Raw genomic sequence first — 16,730 nt, forward strand, 5'->3', positions numbered from 1 at the left:
TGTGCCCAACCCTACAATGATGTTTTGGAACATGCTAATGTTAAAACATCTTTCTCATCAGCAATGCGAGGCTATGAACAAATTCATTGAGGAAAGCAAGATCCTTTCCACTCCTAACATTGGATGCTTTGCCAAGTCGCTAGTGGATAATGCTCTGCCCCTGCTGCGAACCAGGTCTGCTCACAGCAGCCTGGAAGGAACAGTGACTGAAATGGCCGTCCATGCTGCAATCATATTCTTGTGCGGACAAAACAGAGTCTTGGCGCCCCTGAGGAACTTGGCCTTCGATCCGGCCAACATGGCAGTAAGATCACTTCAGTTTTCCCTCTGGATCTTCAGGGCTTCGTCCCTGTGGACAGCAAACCTGTAGACTTGTTAAACCCATGTGTGTTCTTTAATTTAATCCATCTGCCCACAGTGGTGGTGGGAACTTGGCTTCCCTCTGCCATCTCCCCCAGACTGCTGAGCATTGTAGTAGTCAGATTAGGCTGAAATAAGTGATACAGTCTGGGTAGTCCAATAGTAGCTGTCTTCACCCAGGAGAGGCCGAGAGCCCCAGAGCTGCTCAGTTCATGAGGCCTCTGTAGTCCCAACGTGACGCTGAAGACCTAGAGGATTCCTGGAGAGACATTGATGTCAGTGACAGATGGCAGCAGTAGCAATAGGCAGATGAACTCATCATTAATACAGAAGCAGTGGATGAACTTGACAGCACGGTGGGAAGGGAAGCAGGCAAAGAGCAAAGCTCTTGTACAGGACCTCCTTTCATATGAAAAGATGCCACTCATATTCCCAGTTCAAATAACCTGATTATGAAAATCCCTCATTGGTATGCCCAGCGGTTTATCTCTTAGCTGATTTCAGATCCAATCAGATTGAAGCCAAAATTATCTCTGGCCTAAATTCTAAGGCCACATTGTGTCTTATCATGACCTGTCCTGATTTGGCCTTTCAGAATGCCTTCCTTCCAACAATGCCTGAAGACCTGCTGGTTCAAGCCAAGAGCCTGCTGGGGGCTCTGAGAGATGTCCAGTGCTACAGTAAGTGTTGGCATCGTGCTCCTCTGAGCACAAATGATCAGCCTGTGACTACACAGGCCTTGGGTTATGCTTGGGGTCCACAGTTGCCTTTGTTAACCTTAAGGACAACAGGGGTATACAGGATCCATGATCTGCTTGTCATGTGGTCCTTACCCTCTTACATCTGATTCCAGGCAAGGGGCCTTTTCATTGCACTTTCCAGAACATTCCATTTGGGAGAAGAGACTTGAACCACAGTGAAACTCATACAAAGACAGCACAATACAGCAGTTTTTGACCCAAAGATAGCTCTTTTGATGTACAGAACTGGAGGGCAAGTCATGTGACCCAAGGCTTTGTGTGAATTTTCATGTTGCTTTGAGTAAATAATCCTTTAAAGTATTTGTAATGTTGTGGCCAATAACAATAATAAATCCAAAGAAAAGAAAGGAGGAAAATACTATTCATCACCCTACCAAGTTAACTATGTGTGAATCAGGAATCTAATTCCTCTTGGTTTCTAAAACTAAGGTCAGACATTTCTCATTACCACATACATTATAACATGGGGCACACATCAGACGCTGGCTTACAATACACCGCGTAGTTCAGTTACTATAGAGGCATTGAGGTCATATTATCCTTGGTCGGGATCAGTAGGGCAGAGTGTGGGTCCCAGTGGGTCATGTGGCCCCTTACTAGCTAATGTGTGTCCTATTCTTTTAACAGATTGTCCCAATGGCCATCCATGTTTTGTAGGAGAGGTGAGATTTGGTATTTCGATGGGTAGAAGGTCAAAATGTGCTTCCTCCAGGCTGAGAAGGTGGGGGAATGAAACCTTGCCCTCTGGTGAACCACAGGCTTGCTCTGAGGACCACTCAGGGAATTCCAATAAGACTGACTGCTGAGCGCTGTTCTCCCATGGTCTTCATGCAGCACCATGGGCAGGCAGTCTCCACTGGGGGCCTGCTCTTTGACTTTCAGGACAGGCAGCAGCATGCTTGGCGTCTGTGCATCTGTGCAGTAGATTCTAGTGTCAACACCTACAGGAAATGGGACAAGCTACAATGTTTCCAGACGTTGTCTCAGGGCCATGGACCCCAAAGGGCTGCTGGTTGGCAGTCATGGCCTCCTCAGACCACACAGCAGGGGTTGGTGTACAGAATGGGAAAGACATGCAAGAGTAGGGCCATGGAGAAGAATGAATGTAATCGCCACCAGGGGAAATCCATGTCCATCCAGGCCCTGTGCTTGCTGAGTACCAGGGCTACCAGTTCATGGTGACATGTGTTCATTAAAGACGAGACGTGGAGGGAGAATGCAGAAGCCATTGCTCACCTTTTCAGAGATTCATGTATTTTCCTGTCCATGCAATGTAGCAGAAAGAGGCTCTTCCCCAGACTGCTATGGGCTGTGGAGTTTTACAGCCTGGAGAGCTATGGCTACTTTGGTGCGCTGTGGGCCATGTCTTACAGTACAGAAGCACACCATCTTAGTATTTTAAATGGATCCTTGGGAATAATATACTATCCTTGGATTTTTAAAAATAAAAAAAATCTCCCATGTATATAAAAAAATCATACTGGAAGCAAATAGCAGCCTGTATCCTGGTGTTACACCCTGAAGCCCCACAAGGAGTGCACACGTCCAGGAAAGGGAAAGAGAGCTGGGTATGAGAAAGCAAAATGTGCTCAGGGTTTCCTATCAGGTGCCAATCAATTTGGGATTCAAACTTAATCTACTTTTCATAAGTCTGTACTTGCTTACCGTTAACATATTCCAGTTAGTGTCCACCCTGTCCCCATATCACACCCCCGATATATACACACACAGATGAAGCAATCCCAGTGACCTCCTATGGCTGAGCAGGGTCACTACACAGCGGCAGTCATGCATGAAACATTACTGTTTACTCTAGTGTGGCAAGCCAATGCAGCAGAGCGTCTGTCCGGACTGCCGTGCTCCGATTGGAGGCCTCAATCACAAGCCGCTCCCGGGCTTCCATCCTATCAGGTACGTGAGCTTCTGCTCCTCCTAATAACTGGCCCTGGGCTTCAGAACTGTTCCTACTCTTTCTCCTAAACTGTCTAACTTGTGACACTATCATACGTCTGGATCTATGTCATGCTCGCCACCAGGGCCAAGGCCCCTGTCAGCAGGAAGCCATAAGGTGCTGCCACTGGTTAAACACAGAGTGGCCTGCACATTAATACTTGCTAATACAGACATGCTCTGTGGGTCCTTGGGCTTACTTCTAGTAAAAGTTCGTTTGCTATTAACAGATGTCTTGATTCAGATCAGTAGCGCCAACCAACTGAAACAGGATCGGCCTATCTCAGCACATGCTGCCTTATTTACACTGGAAACTATCTTTCTTAGTTCTCTCTCATCTCCTTCCCATCTGCCTGTAGTTTGGGGGTTTTGCTTGTTTGTTTTTTATTTGTTTTATTTTTAAAAAAGAAAACAAAGTATCTTTTTTTTCATTTTACATACTAATCCCTTTCCCCACTCCCTCCCCACCTCCCATTCCCTCCACCTAACCCCTACCACACCCCTATCCACTACTCTGAGAGGGTAAGGCTTTGGGGAAGGTCCAAGGCCCTTCATACTGTATCTAGTCTGAGCAAGGTATCCATCCAAAGAGAATAAGTTCCCAAAAAGCCAGTACAAACAACAGGGATAAATCCTGGTGCCACTGCCAGTGGTCCCTCATCTGCCCCAACCATACAATTGTAACCCACATTCAGAGGGACTAGTTTGAATCTATGCTGGTTCCTTCCCTGTTCAGCTGGAGTTGGTGAGTTCCCATTAGCTCTGGTAAACTGTTTCAGTGGGATCTCCATCATAGTCTTGACCTCTTTGCTCATATTTTCATTCCTCCCACTCTTCCACTGGACTTTGGGAGTTCAACCCAATGCAGGTCTCTGCCTCTGTTTCCATCAGTTGCTTGATGAAGGTTCTATGGTGATATTTAAGATATTCATCAGTCTGACTACAGGGTGAGGCCAGTTCAGGCACCCTCTCCTCTATTGCTAAGGTCTTAGCTGGGGTCATCCTTGTGGACTCCTGGGATCCAGTCTAGTGCTAGGTTTCTTGATAAACCCATAATGGCTCCCTAAATCAAAATATCTCTTTCCTTGCTCTCATCTCTGTCCTTCCTCCATCTCAACTATCCCATTCCCTCAAGTTCTCTTCTCCCTCCCCTTCTCCCTTCTTCTTCCCCTTACAACCTCCCTATTCCTCACCCCATCCCTATGTTCCCAATTTTGTCAATCGTGTCTATTTCCCCTTTCCAGGTTGATCTACATATGTTTTTGTTAGGGTTCACCTTGTTGCTTAGCTTCTCTAGGATCCTGAATTATAGGATCTCATACTTGGCTGTCCTGCTACTTGCTATGTGGCCCAGGCCTGTCTCAGCCTCTTCAGTGTTAGGATTACAGGGAAATGCCACCACACCCGGCTTGTTTTTCCTTTTCAACATGAAGGACACATAATCAGGCTTGTTAAATACCGTCCTGCCTTGGTCTGGGTGAGAGCTGAGTTTTAGGAAACCCACATCACATTCAAAGACCCTTCATGAAAGTTGTCCCTTATATAAGGGGGCACAGGAATTAAGGAGAATGACACCTTTCCCACATGTTTGCATCGTCTAGATCGTCCACAGCGCCTGTCACAGTATGAGCGCTGTAGAAAGACTTGTCCTAGTGCACTTTTAGGGAACTGGGACAAGAAAGCAAAGCCGCCCTGGCTTTGGCTTGTAGTTGCTTGGCTTTGAAGGGACAGAGGGTCTGTTCCAGCAGATGTCACAGTCTAAATAGCAGTCTGTTCCCGGCTTCTGACACAGTGCAGCTGGTCACACCCTTAGGATTGGTTGGTGGGGCTGATGCAGTCCATACATTCTGGTCCATCTGTGTGAACAAAGCTTACAATACCCCAGCTGCTTCTCTCCAAGACCTAGCAGGAAGTTCTCGACATGCAATATCTTCGCAACTGAGTGCACACATTGCATCTCCCACCTACTACACATGAAGTGAAATGGTCTGCAGAGTGTGGATCTCAGTTTACGACTGGGGAAATGAGAAGAACGTGGAAAATACAAACGTCCTCACTCCAGTTGCCTGCAGATGGAGCCTGCTTCTGTCCTGATGCCTTCTTAATGATCAGCAGCCCTGGCCATTTCCTGTACCCCTTTAAACTGAGTCCTAGGGGAGTCAGTCAGCCAGAAAGCAGGTCTGAAAAGAAAATGATGCATAGGCAGGTGTCCCAGGCCTAGAAGAAGAAGGATTTTCAATGTTGTTTCCTCAGAGCATAGGGCCCTATCTTCCAGTCCTGAGGGTCTGAGATGCCCCTGTAGCTAGGAAGAGCAGCCTCTTTCAATCTCTACCTTGTCTCTTCTCTTCCTTTCCAGTCTTGAGGATAGAACACAGACCGGCCACGTGTTGGGCAACCCACGGCCCAGTGGTGAAGCAGTGGCATGCGACCGAGGGCTGTCCCCAGTGGTCTTCATTCTCACCCGGCTACTCACTCACTTGGCTATGCTTGTGGGTGCCACTCAGAATCCCCAGGTACTTGTGATAAGCTGCTACACAGGGGAGGATCCTGCTGTTGTTTCCCATCAGACCTTTGCTCACCAGGGTCTGTGAAGTATGAGTGTGTTGATGGTACCTAATCTACCAGGTGACAGAAACCTAACGTCTCCTGGCCTTTTCCACCATGGCATGGACTAGGAAGAAGTGCTTGTCAGATTATATAAAATCTATTTCTTTTCTTTTTTCCAGACAGAGTCACTCTATAGCCCTGGCTGTCCTAGAATTCACTCTGTAGACCAGGCTGGCCTCAAAATCACAGAGATCTCTCTATCCCTGCCTCCCAAGTGCTGGGATTAATGGCATGCACTACCACTGCCCAGTGAAATTTTATTTTTTATTAATATTTTCACAGTTCTCCAGAGGTCAGAGTTCTATTACTGAATAGTGGAGTTGGTTTATTTTAACTGATAACAATTTTCTACATTTCTGAGACTAGATGTCACCTGTACAGACATGACAGCACATATTCACTTTCCAAGTGCAGCATGGGGAAGCTACGGTCATCTGTGCTGCATCTCCCTCATATTAGCATTAGCAGGAGGGGGATGTTCAAGGTTGAGGCCATCTACTCTCAGACAACACCACAGGTTGCATTTCCTGTTTCTTCCATCTTTGCTGATACATCCCGCAGCAGGCATGCTGGCGTCCTCCTCTTCCTGGCCTCTCCTGAGCTCACCACCTCCTCTTACACGAAGTGTTCTGAACGTCTGTTTTGTTACTCCCAGGCCCTGATCAGAATCATTAAGCCTCAGGTTCAGGACCCACAAGGCTTCCTGCAGCAGCACATCCAGAGAAACCTGGAACAGCTAAACAAGATGCTGGGCAGGAGTGCAGACGAGACCATCCTTGTGGTACACCTCATCCTGCGCAGTTTGCTCCAGGAACGGCACCCCGAGTTTGACCAGAGTAAGCAAAGGGGCAAAGGCTAAGCTGGACTGAGGGGTCACTTCCCATGGCTCCTGAGTGAGTAAAATAAACTTGAGCTAAGCATGGCAACCTGTAACCCTAGTACTTGGGAATCTGAGGCAGGAGGATTGTTGTGAGTTTGAGACAAGTATGGGTTTCACAGAAAACTCCTTAATAAACAGAGAGGAGATGGGAGAAAAAGCATGAACTCTTACTGGGGCAAAGAGGCTGCTCTGTTCCTCCATCCATCCATCTACCTAACAAGGACCTCTGACCTCTGCTTCTCGGGACTGTTTACACACAAGTGCAAACCCACTGTGATGGAGACACGTGTCCTCTCCAAAGCAGGCGATGTGTGTCCAAGAGTCAGTGACTGTCCTTGCTTCTGCTCTTTACTAAAAATCCCATGGCTGTACACTAGCCACAGAGTTGACAACGCACTGTTTCCTTGTGCACAGCACACTCAAGACAAACCAAGCACTGCTCCCTGAGCTGACGCTTCTGCTCTAAGCCTCTAAGTCTACTAGGAAAGGCAGTAAATGTCACTGCAGATGACATTATTGGCTTTTTATTTTGTTTTGGTTTTATGTTTTGTTTTGATTTTTTTTCTCAGTTTTTCGAGAAAGGGTTTCTCTGTAACTTTGGAGCCTGTCCTGGAACTAGCTCTTATAGACCAGGCTGGCCTCATACTCACAGAGATCCCCTGCCTGTGCCTCCCGAGTGTTGGGATTAAAGGCGTGCTCCACCACGCCTGACCCACTGTGCTACTTTATAATAAGGCAGTGACACTAAAAAGTGCCACCTGCAAACAGAGCACTCACTCCTCCTGGGCCTCCCTCCCCAGTCAGCATCGCAGGGAATTTGTTCCATGGATTTTAGTTGTCCTGTGATTTCACACAAATGACGGAGTCCTAGAAGGCTTCGCCATCTCAGGATCTGCACCACCTTCATGGGTCCTGCCTGCTCTGCCTGCTCTGCCTGCTGGTCTGAGGGGTAGCAGCTGGAGTAGCTGATGGTACCACTGGCCTCTGTCACTGCTCCTGGGCTTGTGATTTTTAGGTTCTGTCCTTAGTACTTTTGATCAAATGGCTTTGTTGTGGCAGCAATGGGTCAGAGGACCTGTCTGAGGTTGAAATGCTGTCATAATGTGGGAGCAGCAGAGACTGCATCCAGGACAGTTCACACCCTTAGAGAACTTAGGAAGGGGCTTACTTCCCCCACTTAGGACGTTCTATTGACAGTTATTTCATGCTTACTGTATGCAGGCTGCTATGGCTCTTGTTCTAGAGCAACCCACATGTTTTTATTTTATTTGTAGGTGTATTAAATTTTAATGCAGAATTGTCAACCAAAGCATCCAGAAACAACTGGGAGAAGCATCTTGAAGCTCTTCTTCTACCTGAATTGGAGGTGAGCTGTGACAGTCACTCAGCACTTCTCTAGGATAGGGTAGGGGTCTCCCACATATCTGCAGAGCAATCTTTGCCCATCATCCCTGGGAAAGAGCTGCAGGAGCCTCTACCAAGGTTCAAATTTCATTGTCCTCATCCTCCAGCTTGTCATTGTAGATAGCAGCATCTGAGGGTGGGAACCAGACTTTTGATCCTATAGAGATGTGCTGGGATGCACAGTAGTCGAGGATGAATGACCCTTCTGTCAGAGAGGAGCAATGCACCCCACAAATAAAGTGAGGAAAGAAAAGCAACAGGTATGGTCCTCTTAGTCCCCTGTGCACAGGGAGGGAAACCCTACAACAGGTACTGTTGGATTACAGCAGAAACCAGCAATGGGAAACTCAAGACAAGGAGGGCAGCCACAGGGAGTTACTAGGTGTCCCAGATGTGTGCAGCAGTGTCTCAGTTGGAGAATTCTGTGTCATTTTCTTCACCCAGCATCTTGACCAAACCTTGCCAGATGTAAATGCTCTTATCAGCCAAGATGAGCGCATCAGCTCCAACCCCGTGGCCAAAATCATATACAGGGACCCAGCAACCTTCCTGCCTCACTTGCCCCAAAAGAGTGTGGTTCATTGCTCGAAGATTTGGAGCTGCAGGAAGAAGATCACAGTGGAGAACCTGCGGCATATTGTAGAACAGAAAAATGGCAAAGAAACGGTGCCTGTCCTCTGGTTCTTCCTCCAGAAGGTACACGTGATGCCCGGGTGATCTAGCTTTTTCTGTGCAGATGAACCCCAGGACCGAACAAGCCCTGAACCTTTGTTCAGAATAGTGGTTCCTAGGGTGGAGCTCTGAGCAGCTGCCAGTGCTGTGACTCTAATAGAACATTAACAGCAGGAGACTCAAGGAGAGAGGGAGGTCTTCAGCCCTTGCTTGCAGTCTCAGGCAATCTGAAGCAGAGTCACATGTAAACTACATACAAGTTGGTCAGTGGTCACCTGAAGAGAACTTGAGGACCAGGGGTCTACTGGCCACTCAGCAACAATGAAGGTACAGGTCTCGAGCCATGTCTCCTCCTCGTAGCTTGGAGCAGGTGACCTGCAGAGCCTGCTGATTGCAAATATTATTAGTATGTAAAACTTTCCTCCCAACCTGTAGACCTTCTAGGCACAGACTGAAGTGGGGATGTGGGCCGGAAGCAGGGTGGAGAGCTATGAGATGCAGCAATCCTGTCTAAGACCCAGAAACACACGCAGTTCCTGTACCCACTGGGGTCCTCGAGCACAGTGGTCTTTTTGTTTCCCTGAGAACCAGTGTTTACAGCCAGCAAGTGATTCAGAAACTTCTGGTGTTCACAGAAGAAATGTCCTCATGTCAAAGCTGTGACTTCTCTTGGGTAGTTTTCTTTGGCTGAGAAAGCTGGGATCCGAAGCTTTGGTACAATACCAGTACTAACTTTCTCTTCTCTTTATAATTTAATAATGATAACTATTAAGCATAATAATATACACAGGTAAAGGGTCCCACGGGACATTTCTACAGATGCACACAGAATACACTGGTGATGTCCCCCCCCCCCTTCCTTTGCCAACCTTTCTACTTCTCTCCTCCATCTGCTGCTCCACAGATGGGCTGAGAAAGCGGTTACATAATCACATCCCTGTCTTTCTGTTCACATGGAACACCCTGAGGTGGTCCCTGGAGACCAGTGGAGTAGAGCGGTGATTGCCATCCTTCCTCTAAGTCAACCTCCCTTAGCCGTACATATGAGTCTCTGGTACTTATCTTTCTGTATCTGACTTATTTCATTTATTAAAGTGACCTCCTGGGGCTGGAGAGATGGTTCAGTCACTGAGAGCACTGGTTACTCTTCCACAGGACCTGAGTTTAATTCCCAGCACCCATGTGGCGGCTCACAATCATCTATAGTGGGATCTGATGCCCTCTACTGGTGGTGCAGACAGCCATGCACAGAGCACTCATGCACATAAAATACATAAATCTTAAAAACAAATAAATGTAAAGTGACCACTAAGCCAACTGCATCCATTTTTGTGCCGATGGCAGGACTGTATCCATCCTATGCTCTGAGGCTGCCTGTCTGCCTCTGAGACATACACCACACATTCTCTGCCCATTCGTCTGCTGACAGGCATGTAGGCTGAGGTTGTCTTAGCTGTTGTGTGTGCTCATGTGACCTCATTTCTGTGAGTGCAGAACCGGAAGAAAGGATGGACTGTATGGTGATTAACGTTTAATTTTTGAGGACTTTCCATACTTTTAGCCCTGATAGCTGTTCATATTTACACTCTACTAGCAATGCTATTCCCTTTTCTGCACATCCTGGCCAGCATCTGTCCCTTGCTGTTTTCTCACTCACCTGCTGACTGGGTGAGATGGTATTCCATCTGACTGGTGCATTTGGATTCCTGTCCAGAAAACACTCCTCACCCAGCATGTTTCCCTGTTTCTTCTGGCAGTTTTGGGTCCTGCAGTTAGGTACTGGGTCTAACCTGGGCTGATGTTTTACTGGATGAGACAGGATGCAGTCTTCAAGGCAGCTCTGTCCTGTTGGATTTTGGCACATGGGTTTGGCTCTGGGTGGGCTGTGTGTAGAACAGTATAACCCTGCAAGCCATTTGTGGGTTTGTAGTGAAAGAATGGGGTGGCCCTTACTTGTATTTAATTCTAGGGTACATCCCTATGTAAGATGAAACACTGACCAGATAGGATCAGCAGCACCAATCGCCCACAAAGAATATGTGCCGACAGCATTTCTTAGATTGATGAGAGGCATCACTATTACCCATCTTCCTTTCTGCAGGAGCCAGAACTGAGGTTGGTGAAATTCTTGCCTGAGATCTTGGCCTTGCAAAGAGATCTAGTGAAACGATTCCAGAACATTTCAGAAGCAGAGTACGGTTCCATTCGAGGTTTTATTAGCAGTCACCAATCAGGTATGATTCTGCCCAAGCTCTAAGAAGAAATGAGGACCCTCTGTGTTTACAGAGGAAGGGAAGAGGGCTCGGTTACAGGTGTCATGTGTCTTGAGCTTTCACCATGAGATGAGGAGACACAAATTCCAGTCAGCTCAGCTGCAGCAGGACAGCACAGAGTTGGTTCTATCCAGAGATCAGAGCTTGTACTGTGTGGATCAGAACTTGGCTGTACTGTTGTCACAGTTCTCACCAAAAGCTTTACTCAACAGATGGGCTGAGAATGCTGTACCACGATCGGATCACTGTCTTTCTTTCCACCTGGAATGCGCTGAGGCAGTCACTGGAGACCAATGGTGAGTGTCCTCCTCCCCCAGCAGAGTGTCACACAGGACGTGCTGTGCGCACAATGCTCTGCATGGAGCTCGGCCTGTTACACCAGCACCACACAGGCTCTCTAGGTGTCTCCATTTGGAGGCTGTCTTAGTTGGAGTGACAATTGCTCTGATGAAAAGGGATGATAAAAGCAAGTAGAGGCAAAAAGGGTTCACATGGTTTATTTCTTCCTCAGAACTGCTCATCATAAAAGGAAGTCAGGACAGGAACTCAAGCAGGGCAGAGACCCAGAGGCAGAAGCTGATGCAGAGGCCATGGAGGGCTGCTGCTTTACTGACTTGCTCCCCACAACTTGCTCGCCCTTCTTATTCAATCTAGGACAACCATCCCAAATATGGCAACACCCACAATGGGTTGGGCTCTCCTCCATCAATCACTAATTAAGAAAATGGCCTACACCTGGATCTTATGGAGGCATTTTCTTAATTGAGGTTCCTTCTTGGAATCAGCTGGTATCAAGTTGACATAAGACTAGCCAGTACAGGATCTGAGAAGTATGATGGCATTAGAGCCTCCCTCTTCTTGAATCCAAAAACTGGGTTTCAAGAGAGCTGGGATCACTGAAAACTTGCCAGCACATCTGTTAGAGGCAAGACCTTAATACCAGGTCATTGAAGTGTGTCAGCTGGTGGGACCGTGTCTGTGTGCCTCTTTCCCTCACCTTGTTCAAACAGCATGGAACAAGCCCTACCTGGCTGCTGCTGCTAAGGAATAACCCTGTCATTTCCAGGTGAGATCAAGCTACCAAATGATTACTGCAGCTCCGACTTGGATCTGGATGCCGAATTTGAGGTCATCCTTCCACGGAGACGGGGCCTGGGCCTCTGTGCAACTGCCTTGGTCAGCTACTTGATTAGCCTGCACAATCAAATGGTCAACGCGGTGCAGAAGTTCTCCACGGAAAACAGCAGGTGCGTGTCCAAGTCAACAGAACTTGGTGCTTGTCCAGCCCTGGGCTCCTGAGCCCCTGCCAACTTCTGCTCTTCCATGGCAGACGCTCCCATAGCCGCTCTCTCCAGAGTCCTCCACAGACATACAGCTTTCCCCTGCTCAGTTCACAGAGCCCGAAGCAGGGGTGTCTGCATGTGTCTGCTTTTGATATCAATCATGTGTCTTGTGTCCCTCAGCTATTCTGTAGACACCTCTGAGGTTACTGACCTGCATGTCATCCACTACGATGTGGAACGGGACCTGATTCCACTGATTGTCTCCAGCTGCCAGTACCAAGTGCAGCAAGGCGGAGAAACCTCACAAGAGTTTGACCTAGAGAAGATCCAGCGGCAGATCAGCAGCCGCTTCCTCCAGGGCAAGCCCAGGCTGACCCTCCAGGTAGGCTGAGCCTGCTGCTAGTTATATGCTTAGTGTGTCTGTCACGAAGAAGGGATCCTTATTCATGTTTTGAGGTACACCACAGTGTACTATGCCAGCCACAGTCTTATCTGCTTCATTTCCTTGCCACCCAAAGCATGCATGGTCACAGCTCCATTAGCCTACCCGCTGTGGTGATCTCAAGGCCTTTGGTAACACACTCTGAAACTCAGTCTCTCAAAGGCATCCTCTGGTCTCAGTGGACTTAGCATTTAGTTTTTCTGACATAATTAAGGAAATCATCAAAGAACTCTGCCACTGTTGCACTGGTCCTCAGCATTCTGTGCCCGGGAACCAGTGTGCCTTCTGTGTGTCCTCATCCATTAACTGCCACCGCCTCTCATTTTGGCCATCTATCCTGTGTCCCTAGATCATCTCTGTATTTGATGCCCAGCATGGCATCCTACTGCCTCCGTTCACCTGGCACAGAAGGCCCTATGGCCTAGTTCCAGTTCAGATTTCCAGTTACCTTAACTCAATTAATTGCCTGCCCTCAGACATGGGATTCCTGCCACCAAGGAACACAGTGGCAGAGCCACATCTCTGTTCCTTCATCTGCAGAGCTGGTGATCCCGTCTAGTCAGATACATTACTCTTGTACGTTTATTCGTGTCCACAGACATCCATTAGTTTACCGTGGAGACTGCAGTTAGGCTGTGACTTGGAGTGTAGAGTATTTCTGATTCACTCTGACAGCCGTGCTGTGCAGAAGAGTGACCTCCTTGTCCGAGCTCTAGACTTAACAGTTACTGAAGAGCTGGTAAATGGGTTGTCCTCCTGCGCATGTTCCTCCTGGGGCCCCGTGCATACTCAGTGTTGTGCAGCATCTATGTAGCAGTATCTCTGAGGCCACTGCAGCAAGGCTGGCACCTGCTGTGTCACTGCTTCCAAAGACAGTGTCTTCAGCAGACTTCCTGCAGCAATGCCACCTTTCCCAGGAATGCCCTGAATAGCAAGGTCCCACTGCTGAATTACTGGGGGTCCACTGTGGATTTCACCTCTAAGAACCTTTCTCTCCCAATTTAGGGAATACCCACCCTGGTGTACAGACATGACTGGAACTACGAGCATCTCTTCATGACCATCAAGAACAAAATGGCACAGGTGCTCTTGACAACCCTTGTCCTTCTCTGGGAGGCTCTGTCCACTCCAGATAGCTCCAGCCTCATCCTGTGTCTACTGTGAGCACTAGAGGCTCAGTGTCTTTTGAAGAACCCCAGGACTCCTGTGAGCCGGGCTTACTACACAGGAAGCAGGGCAGCAGTTCACTGAGCTTTCTTGTTCAGTTTACACACAGTCATTCTGAGGAGCGGATTTCTAGTAACATATCACTGCTGTGTGCGCTGAGGATAAACAGCCAGAGAACTTAAATGTGTCCCTGCTCGTTCCTAGCAAGTCTGAGAGGAAGCTGAATGGCTGTGTCCCCTCATAGGATTGTTACTGTTTTGTTGGTTTTGTTGGTTTTTCGAGGCAGGGTTCCTTTGTACAGGCTTAGCTGTGCTGGAACTATCTCTATAGACCAGGCTAGCCTCAAATTCACAGAGATCCGTCTACCTCTACTTCCCGAGTGCTGGGATTAAAGGTGTGCACTAGTACCTCCTGGTTATAGGATTTGTCTGAGGTTCAGTGAGTTTGTCTCCATTACTGTGGAGTCTGTAGTGTTGCCTGCACTTAGTGTACACAAGAATCAGCCATGTGCTTTCTACGCAGCCTGTCCCAGCTCTGTCTTGACCTGTGACAAAGTCATCCTCTTCCCAGTTGGTGAGAAACAAGAGGTCAACCACAACCCTAACCTTGCATTTTGTTCCCCAGAGCCCACTCACCAACTCAGCCATCAGTGCCATCAGAGGACAGCTACAGTCCTACAGTGATGCCTGTGAAGCCCTGTCTGTCGTAGAAGTCACCCTGGGTTTCCTGAGCACAGCTGGTGGGGATCCTAGCATGGATCTGAGTGTGTACATTCAAGATGTCCTACAGATGGGCGATCAGACAGCGCTGATCTTAAAGGTAAGCAACAGTACAGAGCCTGCAGGAATATCCCAGGAATCCCTGTACTCTGGAGGATGAGGCAGGAAGATTGCCAGTTCCAGGTCAGCCTGGGCTACAGAGTGAGTTCCAAGCCATACTAAGCTACTGAGCAAGACCTCAAAACAGAGAGGGGGAGTCCTATTGGAAGACGTTGCATGGGAAATCACATGACCCTCCCCAGAAGCTCCGGATTCCTACCTAATTACACAATGCATCCATATCAGAACCCCAGAATGGGGAACATCAAGAATGTTCCTCACACAGCCAGTCCAGCATGCACACAGCACACTCGAGAAGGAGACTGACCATCTAGGCTGCCACCATCTGTGAGCAGTGCAGATCTGCACGATGTGTGATGTCACAACTCTCTGTGGCAGAATTTAGGGACTGTGAGGGATGGGTCAGCTCATTTGTGGATGTGACTGTCTCATGACAAGGGAAACAGAATGAGCTCAAGACAGAAGTGGGGGAATGTGCCTATGGTGTGCACTTAGACTCCTTAGTGCACAGGGGTGACACATTGGGACTTTGGCCTTCCACCGAGGATCTGCTTCACTTTCAGGCCCTAAACAGATGTCAGCTGAGACACGTCATTGCCCTCTGGCAGCTCCTATCTGCACATAAGTCAGAACAGCGGCTGCGACTGAACAAAGTGAGTTCCATCTCTGCTTTCCACTGCGGAGGGAGCAGCGAGCACCCAGGTCTTCTCAGGTCTTACTGTACCACTTGCTGATCCTTCAGGAGCCGTTTCGGGAAATTGATGTCAAGTACAAAGAGGACCTCAGTCTGCAGCATGCAAGGCTCCTCAGCACATTCCTGAATGAGGCAGGCTTGGACACCTTCCTCCTGGAGCTCCATGAGATGATCATGCTGAAACTCAGGGGCCCCCAGGCTGAGAGCGACTTCAACCCCAATTGGAGGTATGGCCTTGTACAGTTGCTGGCAGAATTCCCTGTTGTCCAGTGGCTTCCCCTTGACTTGAAGATTCTCCTAACTTATCCAAGATCCTTTTCTGCTAATTTTCCATGCCTCTGCTATTTTGTAGCTTTGGTTTGGTTTTCAGGTTTTTAAGAAAGGATTTTCTGGGTAGCTCTGGGTGTCCTAGAATGCTAGAGTTCTGTAGACCAGGCTATTCCCAAACTCAGATATCCATGTGCCTCTGCCTACAGAGAGCTGGGATTAGAATGTGTGCCCCCCCCCCCATTCCAGGCATTCGTGGTTTTAATTTCTTGAGTTCTCTCTTTGGTTTTAGTCCCTTGTAATTAAAACAAAGCAGGAGGTTCCCAAAATGCCCAGTAGGTTTGCTTGTTGCACACACATGGGGCCTTGTGTTTAGATCCCTGGAACCCATATTAAAATCTGGGTGTGACTGCCCATGCATGCAGCTCCAGCACTGGGGATGGGAGGGGAAGATAGGAGGACCCTGGGAACTTGCTGAAAAAAAAGTAAGTTCCAGGCTCAGTAAGAGACCCTGTCTCAAGAAATGAGGGGGGAAGTGATAGAGTAAGATACACAATGCCATCCTCTGACCACTGAATACACATGCACAGACATGTGCACACATGTACATACCACACACACAAAAGGCAGGCAAACAGGAAGGAAGGTTGGGATGTAGCTCATCGGTGGACTGTTTGCCTAGGATGCACAGAGCCCTGGGTTCATTCCTCAGTGCTACAGAGATGGGGCATGGTAACAGACACCTACAATCCTGGCACTCAGGAGTTAGAGGTAGAAAAATCAGATATTCAAGGTCATCGTCAGCTACACAGCAAGTCTGAGGCCAATCTGGGCCACACGAAAACTACCAACTCATATATTCCCCTTATATCAAGTAGTCTTATTATATCACACAAAGGTTCACTCTAGAGTTGGTAAAAAGCCAAACCAGTGTATACAGGCTACAGAACACACATCTCTTCCAAGCATGTCAATCTAATGATCCAACACCAGTGTCTCCTTTTATCTGACATCCCTGATTTTATTGTATGTGTGCTGTTTTGCCTGCATATGAGCCTGTGCTCATATTTAATGCCTGATTCCCTGGGGAGGTCAGAGGATTCTGATCCCCTGGAACTGACGTTACAGAGA

General features: G+C 48.1%; 1 protein-coding gene across 4 annotated transcripts in view; it reads left to right on the plus strand.

The window, feature by feature from the left end:
* Positions 1 to 16,730, plus strand: part of LOC146893369 (E3 ubiquitin-protein ligase RNF213-like) — a 109,932-nt gene that overhangs the window by 91,231 nt on the left and 1,971 nt on the right. For all 4 annotated transcript variants that reach the window (XM_087909679.1, XM_087909681.1, XM_087909680.1 and 1 more), the window contains exons 49-64: positions 62 to 304; positions 956 to 1,040; positions 1,749 to 1,783; positions 2,938 to 3,032; positions 5,428 to 5,584; positions 6,334 to 6,514; positions 7,833 to 7,924; positions 8,407 to 8,658; positions 10,736 to 10,868; positions 11,120 to 11,203; positions 11,974 to 12,154; positions 12,371 to 12,572; positions 13,638 to 13,715; positions 14,424 to 14,618; positions 15,202 to 15,291; positions 15,381 to 15,559. In XM_087909679.1, the coding sequence (XP_087765805.1) occupies positions 62 to 304; positions 956 to 1,040; positions 1,749 to 1,783; positions 2,938 to 3,032; positions 5,428 to 5,584; positions 6,334 to 6,514; positions 7,833 to 7,924; positions 8,407 to 8,658; positions 10,736 to 10,868; positions 11,120 to 11,203; positions 11,974 to 12,154; positions 12,371 to 12,572; positions 13,638 to 13,715; positions 14,424 to 14,618; positions 15,202 to 15,291; positions 15,381 to 15,559 (2,282 nt within the window). The remainder of the gene's footprint in view (positions 1 to 61; positions 305 to 955; positions 1,041 to 1,748; positions 1,784 to 2,937; positions 3,033 to 5,427; positions 5,585 to 6,333; positions 6,515 to 7,832; positions 7,925 to 8,406; positions 8,659 to 10,735; positions 10,869 to 11,119; positions 11,204 to 11,973; positions 12,155 to 12,370; positions 12,573 to 13,637; positions 13,716 to 14,423; positions 14,619 to 15,201; positions 15,292 to 15,380; positions 15,560 to 16,730) is intronic.

Source organism: Myodes glareolus, chromosome 9 (genome assembly GCF_982192425.1).
Source record: "Myodes glareolus chromosome 9, mMyoGla1.1, whole genome shotgun sequence".
NCBI lineage: Eukaryota > Metazoa > Chordata > Mammalia > Rodentia > Cricetidae > Myodes > Myodes glareolus.